This window comes from Falco punctatus, assembly GCF_963210335.1.
Source record: "Falco punctatus genome assembly, chromosome: 6".
NCBI lineage: Eukaryota > Metazoa > Chordata > Aves > Falconiformes > Falconidae > Falco > Falco punctatus.
This window is the reverse complement of record NC_137585.1, coordinates 56929465-56940337: the sequence shown is the minus strand read 5'-3', so window position 1 is coordinate 56940337 and position 10873 is coordinate 56929465. Positions and strand designations below refer to the sequence as shown.

Sequence of the window (10873 nt, the reverse complement as noted above, 5' to 3'; positions counted from 1 at the left end):
AAATGTCAAACTTGTCAACTATGCAGTTTCATTTCTGGAAATGTTGAGCACATGCCATTCTCCATTAAATATAATTGAAATGGAAGAAGTTCACACTGACAAATCTGGCCCAGCTATTCAGATGCCTAATCATGGAGATAAGCATCTAAACTTATACCTTATATTTTAAAACCTGCCTAGATGTATATGGTGCTGTACACTCCTCTCATTTTCTCTTAATCCAGTCTCACTTTTTTTTTAAAATCACAGCCACCTCTGTTCTTTGGTCCCAGAAGCCATGCTAACTCTACATGCTCTGCCAGATCAGAACGCAGCTCCTTTAAACAACTTTGCTTTTCAGACTCTGTTTTGTAAGAAAGTAAAAAAAAATACAACAGTTTTCTGTGCCAAGGTCATTTAAAACTACTTTCTTATGCTGTGCTTCAACCAGAGATCTCCTCCCTGCACTTCCTGGATGCAACACAGCCATCTATGGTTCTAAAAATAATCCTTTTCTGACAACACTGCTAGCCTGCACATGCTAGTTACCCACACGACCATGCTGGACTTCTTGGAGCTCCTTAAATATAACCATGTACTTTCAAATGAAGGGCTTGTATTCATATTCCAGTGAGGCCACTAACAAATCAGAATATATCTTTGCAATGCTAATCCTCAGGCAACCCTTGGATCATCCCCACTACTTGCTTTTAAATATGTAATTTACTTTTATTACATTTAATCTGTCCATGTCTGTTCCTGCCTTCCCATTATAAAGGCAGCATATTGTGCCTGTCAGTTACTAAGCTAGTGTAGCTGGGAAGGCACATGCAATTCCTGAGCTCACAAATTACCTTTTAATTCAAGTTAACCTGACGACTCCTGTATTTTGAGCAATTAGGTTTTTTTCTGGACTGCAATGGCAATCAAGGGTCCCTAAGTGAAAAAAAAGCAACACCGAGTGAGGTCAATACATTTATGCGAGCAGTGAATACAATTTCTGTCTCGATTGCAGAATTCCCTAAAATATGGCATAATTATACTTTATACAGAAAGGGCAGCCTACAACAGGAAAAGGAGCTTTCTTATGCACCTACTAAAGGGAAATGACAAAAGACTAAAATTTGAAAGCATTAGTAACTGCCTTGCAACCAAAACAATGAAAAGGGGATCTCATTTCCCCTTTCTTTAGTTCTTGTTATACTGCAGACTGTAACTGTAACCCTTTGGTCTGGGTGGGATCCTCTACAGCAGGACTGACTGGACACTGCAGTTACACGCGGCAACAGAGTATGTTCTACTCCCCGGGGTCTCTTAGACCCTTCAGCTACTGGAGGAAGACAGGAGCACGATCCAAGTCAGTTAGGTGAAAGCAGAACAGCAACTTCAGCGAGACAAGCTCTGTAGGGAGAGGTGATATGTTTTCCTTGGACCAACTGATACAGTTGAAAAAAAGCAGACCAGCTTTCAGGAACACAAATGCTCCTTCACGAAGCCCAGAATCAGTGGGTGAAGGGGAGGCGGAACAATAGCTGCCTTCTCTCAGGAAGGTTAACCATCGCTGTGGGACGAGTCTGGCAAAGATTTTATACTGTCTGAATACAGCTATTTATTTTTTTTGCATGGCATTTAGATTTTCAATTTTTATATTAGTGAAATCTAGTTTAAACTAAGTTTGTCAGCTACTGCAGCATAGTGGGAATTCATACAATTCAGCTCTTGAGTTCTTTGCAGTACCCTCCTGGAGATAAACCCACACATCTCCCTGCTGCTCAGCACAGGTCTTTTTGGTTAGATATCTCTGTGTCTTAGAATAGGATTTCTCATTATCCAAAATTATATCAGCTCCTGCTGATAGTTTTTCACTTCATGTTCTTAACCTTCTGCAACTGACATCCCAATCATCTTTGCAGCAACTGAGCTGTCAAATGGAAGGCTGAGACTGCAATCAGAAAGAGCACACCAGCAGGAAGAGAGTGAATTGGTATGAAGCAGAAAGCCAGTGCTTTTGTGCAGCTACACGATTGTAACACTAGAGAAACATAGAGCTGCATCTTTACAGTTGGAAGAGTGAAACTGTTGTGCAAAACTAAACGTATCTTCACTATATACCCAGTCCACCTTTCATTTAGTCAACATTCCTTTCTTTTTTGTTTTCTCATTAAACGGGGAAGCTGGGTTGTGTGTACCCAACATAAAATTTTAAGAGGGGAAAAAAAACCCAAAACACCAGCAAACACCTGTAAGTCTGCAATCCAGACTCCACTGCTTTTAAAATCCACCCAAGACATCAGCTATGTCACCTGGAGTAAAACAGAGACCTTGGGAGAAAAAAAAATCTTATTTTGAAAGGTGATTTGAGGGACACACTAAGGCCTGCTCTCCAAATTCCCTTGAAATTCTGCCTCACACTTGTTACAAGCAAGAAGATAAAAAGCTCGCTCACTTATCAGTAAGCCTTCTTTTTCCTTTCCTAAGCACGCTGGCAAATTTAAGGCTAGATATTTCTAGATCATTGCTAAATACATTAACAGTATGCCAAGTGCTCAGTAGCACAGTGTTGCTCAAGAGCAAGCCCCTTATCAGCAGCTCAACTGTATAAATACATACAGCCAGTTATGAAATCCATCATTTTTTGATAGATTTTGCAGATGTGACAAACTAGACATGGGCTAGACATTAGCTGTACTCCAACATGTTATAAAACACCTTTCTGAAGCTCCTATTATATAAGACATTACAAAAATGAGATTTTGACCTTAATGCTTAACCACCACTGACTGCCACTAGTATTTTAAAATAAGTTTAACAAAGACTACTGGTAGCCCAAACAAGGCTTTAATGTTGCTTCAGCCCTGGGCCATCACAGGGCATTCATTTCGTAAAATGAGACCAAGAGAGGACACGTTCCTGCTGAACTGCAGCTCTGTCCTGAAGCTAGGGCTTCCTGCAAGACAAACCTCCTTTTCATACATGTCACAGCAGCAAACCACCCTCCTTTAGCCTCAGGCCTGAGAAAGTAGCTCTTCACCCATCAACAGGAAAACTCTTCTGGCACAGTGCCCCCAGAGCCTGCAAGAACTTAGCAAATTGTACAAAACCAGATGCAAAATCTGTCAAATGAGTGCTGAGTTACCAGAGTTAACGGTAACAGAAAGCTTTGAACTGATTATCTCATAAGTGAAGGTATACTCCCTTTGGGAAAAATGAGAAAACCTTGTGTATGTTGTTCTAGTGCTTTGAGATACAAGGCTAGCAGAGAGAACTTTCCACCAGTCGCTCATTTTAACCAGAGTAATATGGACCTGGTCTAATTTTCAAATGGCACCCTGGTATCTACGCTAGCTTTTCCACCAGAACTACATGAATGGTAGCTTTTAAAAGTAAAGAATGCAAACATAAGCAGCAAAACACTTGATGGCAGAAAGGGACCAAGGTCCATCTTGTTACCATGGTTTAGTCATATGTAGAATATGAAGTAAAATGAAAAGCAAAAAGTAAACACCTGGGTTTGTACAGTAAATGTCCAATTGCAACGACAACACAGAGGGTGATGACTACATATTATTAAAGATGTCCACTGTCTCATTTCTCTTTCAGGAAAGCCAAAACTGAATGAAATACACATAATTAGCAGGAAAAAAATATTAAAGGGATGTAGTAAAAACTAGAATAAGCAAGTTTCCCACCAGGTAAGTACCACTAATTTTTATAAGACTCCAATTTTACCTTAGGATTTTAAGTTCCCTCATTTGTGTCATGAGTTCAGCCCCAAAACATGTGAACTCCTTGAAATATTTATATAGACAGAAATCCAAGTAGCACCATTTTGTCTTATACACACCTAGACCCCTAAAGTCTAAGCAATCCAAGCAGAAGACGAAAAAAGTCACGAACAACTGTTCTCCCCTGCAATAAGCAGGTATCAGTCAGGTGATTAAAAATTTATTCTCACCTATACATGTTATTCAAAGAAACAATACATACAAATATCTATTTATCTCATGATTACACAAGCCTCTTGAATTTAATATTTTGAACCATATGACAAGTTCAAGATACTTTGTCAGATACAACAGGCAAATCTCAAAGGAGAGTTCTTGAACATATGAAAAAAAATCACGTCACCTAAGTGACCTCCACGACTTACACACTCCAGCAACAGACTGTATTTATAATGTATTGTTTTAATGACACTGTTAACTTTCTCTTGCAGATCTGCCTCTCTCCTGAAGGAGTCTTGTATTTTCAGACATGGTTGTTTTGTTCATTCCAGGACTTTATAAACATTTACATCCGTCTCATCCCAAATACTGTTGTTACACAGGCTTCTAATTCAATTCTTCTTTTCTAACTAAGTCTTTGCAGTCTATCTACATTTTAGTAGAACTTGTGCACAGCACAAATTAATGCAAATGGCTTTCTCAGTGTCGTACTGAAAGATATGCATTCAGAGATAGACTGTCTCAACATATCTTTCAGTAGTCCAGGCTGTATTTTAAAACTAATTATATAGACTTATAAAAACGTATACAAAAAATTATCCTTGGATCAGTATAATGTCCAAGAAACAGCTGGTAAAGATGTAAAATTATTCAGGTATTTCTAACTCTGAAATTATATAGAGCGTTATGTTGTAAACTTAGGTTACACAAAGAAATAACTTTTTCTTAAATCAAGAACTCTGTAACAGAATAAATAATTTACAAGCTTGAGAAGATTTGCATTGTTTCCTACACAAAGACTTGTTAGCTATATTGTAAAATGCTTAGAGGAACTAATATAATTTCTGCCGGTGGCTGTAAAACTTAAATACTTGGTTTTGTTCACATAATTCCCCTCTTCAAATCTGCTAGAGGTAGATGAAGATAAAACGAACCCCAAAATGTAAGGATTAAGATATTGCAAATAAATTCTAACCCTGCAAATCTAGTGAACATATGTTCTCACCAGATTTACTGAAAGCAGTTATTTTTTCTTTCTTTTTTTAAATAGAACAGCACTCAATTTCTTCCTTCCGTGTTGTCAAAAACGGTGCTTGATACTGTCATAAAATAATTTTCAAAGCATTCCTGAAAGAGCAGAAGCAGGTCCCACCTCGTGCTCTTCAGTCACTCTGACACATTTCCAGGGACTGTCTGTTGAAGAAATGCTGCCTACCCAGCACTGCTCAGACAGCCCCTGGGCCTTGCTCTGGAACGATGAGAACAGACAAATCTGTAGATCCCACCAAAGGTAACTCGGGGAAAGGTGCTGGAGTGAGGGAGGTGGAGCTGAAGGCAGGAGAGAGAACTGGGCAACCTTCACATCCATTACAGATGGTGACCTTTCCAAAGGTTTCTCAAAAACTGTTTTTAACATGGGTGTCTGCGTGCAAGGGCTGCAAAATATTTGGTTATTACCACAAAAAACAGAGATTTTATTAGGCTCAGGAGTATTTACAAGATCTCATGTAAAGCCTTTGTTTTGGCATTAGAGAAAATTATAAAGCAATAACAGAATTCTCTAAAACATGAATGATTTCATTAATGCCCTGATGGACCAAAATAAAAGTTTAAGGTGAATTGTTTAGATCTGAATTGCTACTTTTCTATAGCTTGGCCTGTGGCTTCAAGTTTTCCAGTGTCTCCTTCTCATCTCTCTCCATCTTCATCTACTTTCTTCAGCCCAAATCTATCTGTGTGTTGAAGCCAAACACAAGAAGGCATACAAGAAATAGAAATGAACTTGGTGGCCCTTTTTAAAACTACTGAATGATGTATGTTTCCTCTTCATCATTCATCAGACAAAAAGGAGGAAGCATCACTACATACCCGAACATCTGCATAAAAGTGCCTCCAAGTTTCCTCACAACAGCAATGCTGGCACAATCACAGAGACAGGATTCTTTATCTTTTTCTCTCTCTGCATGGTAACTGTAGCCATCATGATCTCATTTGGTATCCAAAAAATGTAATTATTTCAGTATACCTTCCACAGCAATTTGAAGTGTGTCTTCCTCTCTTTTAAGTTACCAGTTTAACTCAATGAAAATGATCGGACGGACTGAGATGGCAAACCCCCACCATTTTACATAATTCAGTCTGTTTGGTTTAGTTACAGAATAAATATCCTGGTGGTTAAACTAAACCCACAGATCTAAATGAACAAGGCGATTTTGTGCATTCCAGAATCAATGCATATTTAAGTACTTGCTTTCCTTCACAATATTATTAATCTCCAGAAACTCTTGCTTTATGGACGCTGAACCAATTTACTTTTACTGCTTTCCTGCTCACTAAGCTTGAAGTGGGTGTAAGCTAAAATGCCCAACAATGTGCACAGAATCCCAAGGCCTTGATTAACTGACAGTGGATCCTTAAATAAGAGGCACCCTCCCAGGAGAGTGATGCAGAACTTGAAATGTCCAAACATGTTATACCTAGACCTCTGTTAAGGATAACAGCAATTTTCAGTATTATTTTTTGTAAAAACAAACACTTGGGAACTTCATTAATTACATCCAAAGCATGCAATGGTACGTCACGTTGACTTCAACTAATTCAACTTTTCTGCATCTCTGCGGCTATGAGAATTAACCTCCACCTAAAGTCTTTCACCCATCATACACTACAAACTGACTGACACGCCAACACTTCCTCAAGGTGGCCGAAGTGTGGGTAAATATTCTTTGTAGGTAAGAAGGTCAGGTCAGTAAGTTAGCCACCATTATCTACACAATGCCCAAACAAAAAACCAAAATAAACTACAATAGGAACATGCTTTTCCAACTTCATCATTTAAGATAAAGCAGGCAGGTTACCAAACAATTTTCCCACAATAAATCAGCCCAAATGAATGCTGACATAATTCATCTGGAAACAGGAGAAACAGCTAATGTTACAAAGGATACGTGACAGGTGATGTATTTCCAATGATCCAGTAAATGGACAAGTTTACCATAAAGGCTATTATTCCAGACAGCAGTACCATTATCTGTGGATTAATGGACACAGTCAGTAATCTGACATGCTTTTGGCCATTTGTAGATATATTCCAGGTTATTTAGTTTCCTTTCAAATGCAAAATATCAGGCACAAAAAACATATGGAGAACAAAAATAGAAACAGCTTCAAATCAGTACAGACACTGGTGATATGTATAAGTAGCTCAGGGTACGACGTCCATAAATACATACTGATACAACCATAAGCCTCTTCTCCTTTACCATCAGTAAACATTCAAGAGTGATATGGAAAATCTGGCTACTCATACACAGAAGTTGTAATCTTTACCTTTGAGACAATGTCTTATTTATGTTCATAACACAAACTATTTTGTAAAAATATCCAGTTTTATTATTGAGAATAGTTGCTATCCCGTTCATGAACTGCAGCACTACAAGAAATGACCCATCACTGAGCGGCAAAATCAGCAGTGGTAAGAATATGCCTCTGGCTCTTTTTTGGACAGAAGGATAAAGAGAGAAATTACAGCCTTCTTAGTGATAATAAACTAGCAATTCTAGAGGGCAACCAACGTTGGCATCCTTCCGCAGAAGAGGAGCTGAGAGTGTCAAAAGTGAGCATGCTTATCCCTTTTCTGAGTTGAACAGTAAGAGCTGGAAGTAGGGCACTTACATATTTTTAATTTAATACGCTAGGGGAAGCTTCTCGATTTTTGTCAGATTTTCCTGTTGTTCAGATGCCCTCTAAACAGAAACTAGAATAAGGAGGTAAATCAATTGACAACAGACACCTCTAAGAGGAAGTGGGGCAGACGCAACAAGGGTTCTTTCTTACACATGCCCCTCTCACCTCATTACAGTCGATGACTGCACAAAAACCCGTTTCACCAAGAAACAGATCTTAATACAAATTTAACTAAATCAATGATCATTATTTAAATTAAAATAAAGTCAATAAAAGCCTTACCACAGCAGAAAGTGTCCAGGGCCCAAATATTCCCCCTTCTCCAAAGACTGGCTCAAAGAAGGGTATGATGAACAACAACATAGCTGAGGACATTGGCGCCTGATAGTACAGCAACTGCATAGAGTTTACCTGCAACTCATGCTGCTTAGCTCCTACCCACTAAAAGCAAAAGAGAAAGCTGTTAAACTTGCGAGGAAAAAAACCCCATAAATTGAAAACTTGAGAAAAGCGAACTGGTTCCTAACAAAGAGGGAATCTCATGGGGACAACACTACACAAACAGACTGTTGAGCATCATCGTATACCTTTGCCTAACTGGAGGCCCATGCATTTGTCTCTTGCAAGCACACAAGCCACGTAAGGAGAAAATCACATGCAGGGTCAATGAAAAAACCCTGAGTGCCTAAACCTTCCTTTTCCCATAGCCTGGGGGTCAAGTATTATACTTGAGGAAGAACAAAAAAAGTAGCAGAGCTGGGAAGAAAATGCTAGGTCCCTTCTATTCTCAAGACAAATTCCAGATCCTGTCTATGATGAAGCAGAGTGCCTTCGCCTAAGCAGAGATCTCCTTTTGCTCCTTTCTCCTCATTTTCTTCCACACACAAGCTAACAAAACCAGTAAACATTTGTCTGTCTTTTGCTGGTTTATTCCAAATTTACTGGATTTCACTTCAGGATTGAGTATAATTGACTGTAACTTGGATTTTCAATGTAGCATGCTTTAAGAAACATTAGTTATCTATGGTTATGAAGACAGATGTTAATAGCTAAAAAGATGCATCTTTGTATTATACTGAAGAATGAAGCTTACATACTTCATAAAATCATGTTAATTAGTAACAAGGATTCCAGCATATAAACTTGCTAAGTATTTTTTTAGAAATACAGAATAATTTCACTCAGCTACTAAAATTTCTCCAAAACAAACCCTGTCATTTAAAGTTATGCGGCACCTCTCTCCTCCTCCTCCTGTGTCAAAACAGGACAGAAGACCATTATTTATCATCTTGCACACTACAGGTCAAAGAGCCTCACTTCTTTTGGAGGCACAATACACCTGTTACAGAGCAATTTACATTTAAATTGATGATGATGACTATCACATCAACATGAGGGAACTCTATATCAGGAGGCTTTTACAGGCGGTAGTGAGCTGTTAGTAGAACATTGCAGCAGAAGGGGCTAAGGCAGTCCCTGGACATAGCTATTTTTTCAACCATAAGCAGCCATAAAAGTTATATTGTGCATATATATTAACACACCCTCTACAGAAACACCTTAGACTGTGTAGAGTGGAAATAGAAGAAAGGGTAAATAGCTCAAAGACACCTGCTCGCGCAGGGAGGTTGGCCCAGATGATCTCCAGAGGCCCCTGCCAACCTCAGCTACTGGAAAACGGCCTTTCCAGGGAAAGGCTCAGAGGCAAGGCCCTCACTTCAGCAAGGAGATCATCTGGGCTTTCCAGAAAAGCGGAGTATTAGCGATAAAGCAATCTTCAACCCTTGAAAATACGCTCACGGCACATTAAAGATGACACCCCAATTCCTAGCAGCAAGGACGATCAATTCCTTAAACAATTTAGCAGGGGTTGTGGTGAATTATCACAGTTTGCTGATTTTTTTTAATTTTATTTTTTTCTTTTACAAATAATTAAGGAGGGCTTCCTGGCAGGCAGGATGCTGTTTAAAGGTGACCTAACCAAGGGACAGCGGCCTGAAGACCAACCAACACGAGGCTCCCGCCCTCTCCTCCCCCTCTCCCCCCGCCATTACCCACCACTTGGTAGAGGGAGGTCACCAGGACACCCAGGGTGGCGAACGCCATCCCGAGGACGCTGAACTTCACGTCGTAGTAGGAGTTGAGGAAGACGCCCAGCGTGATGGGGACCTAACGAGGGGGACAGGGGGGGTTAGGCCGGACCGCCACCGTCGCCTCCCGCCCGCCCGGCCTGAGGCGACGGCCGAGCCCCGCCCCTCCCCGCTCCCCTCAGCCCCGCCGCCCGCTCACCAGCGTGAGCTTGATCCGGAGAGGGAAGGTCTTGCCGTAAGCCAGGCTCTGGATGACCACGATGACCGGCGTGGTCATGGCCTTTGCCAGCTGGTAGGTACCGATGGTGTTGCTCTGCAGGGAGAGGTTGGTGAAGACGACGAAGCCGCAGAAGCTGAGGGCTAGCGGCAGCACCTGGGCGGGCTGTAGGCTCTTGGGGGAGAAGGCGCCGAGCGCCTGGCACAGGTAGAGACCGAGCCAGGTGATGGCGAAGTGCACCAGCGTGAGGCTGAGGTTGGGGAAGCCCAGCCGCACGTACAGCCACTTGTTCAGGAAGACGATGCAGATGGAGGCGGCCAGGTTCACCAGCAGCCCCGCCGCCAGCCGGCCCTGCGTCGGCAGCCAGCCCATGGCGTCCCGCGGGGCCGGGCAGCAGCGGCCCAGGCACCCCCGCCCCAGGCAGCCCCGCCGGCCGCCAGCGCACCGGCCGGGCCGCCGCCGCCTGCCCCCGCCCCGCCGGGACACGTGGGCTCGCGCTTTCCGGTGGCCCCGCCCGCTCCGGCACAGCCCCGCGGGCGGAGCCGCCGCTCCCAGCGCCTCTGCCCGCCCTCAGCCGCCGCGCCCCTCACGGCAGCCGGGCAGCGGTCGCCGAGCGCACCCACGCCGGTGGGCAGGATCCCCCCCGAGCACCCCCCGGCTGCCCCGCCGCGGGCAGAAGCGGCTCCTGCCCGAAGCGCTCCGAAGGGGCCCCGGGTCGGGCCGCTCACCGCGCGTTTGCACGTGTAACCGGGCCAGAACAAGGTTTGCGAATAAACGATAACAATCCTGACTTGGGAGTTCCCAGGTATAACCACCTTTGCACCGCCTCAGGATTACAGCAGCGTTTTGCCAACTACATAACGTAGGTGACAACAGCACAAGCCCTGACGCAAGCCAGCCCTTCTCTCCCAGCTGGCAGTAGCCCTTTGCTTTCCCTCTTCCTCTGATGTTCCTTT

At 42.5% G+C, this 10873-nt stretch overlaps 1 protein-coding gene across 1 annotated transcript; it reads right to left on the bottom strand.

Annotated features, from left to right (window-relative positions):
- Positions 1 to 3908: 3908 nt before the first annotated feature.
- SLC35E3 (solute carrier family 35 member E3) lies at positions 3909 to 10525 on the bottom strand. The gene is made up of 5 exons (XM_080392215.1): positions 9900 to 10525; positions 9669 to 9779; positions 7893 to 8051; positions 6872 to 6954; positions 3909 to 6400 (listed from the first exon to the last, which is right to left on the bottom strand). Exons 1-5 carry the CDS (start codon positions 10287 to 10289, stop codon positions 6214 to 6216), a joined length of 930 nt encoding a protein of 309 aa, XP_080248341.1. The 5' UTR covers positions 10290 to 10525; the 3' UTR covers positions 3909 to 6213.
- Positions 10526 to 10873: the final 348 nt, after the last annotated feature.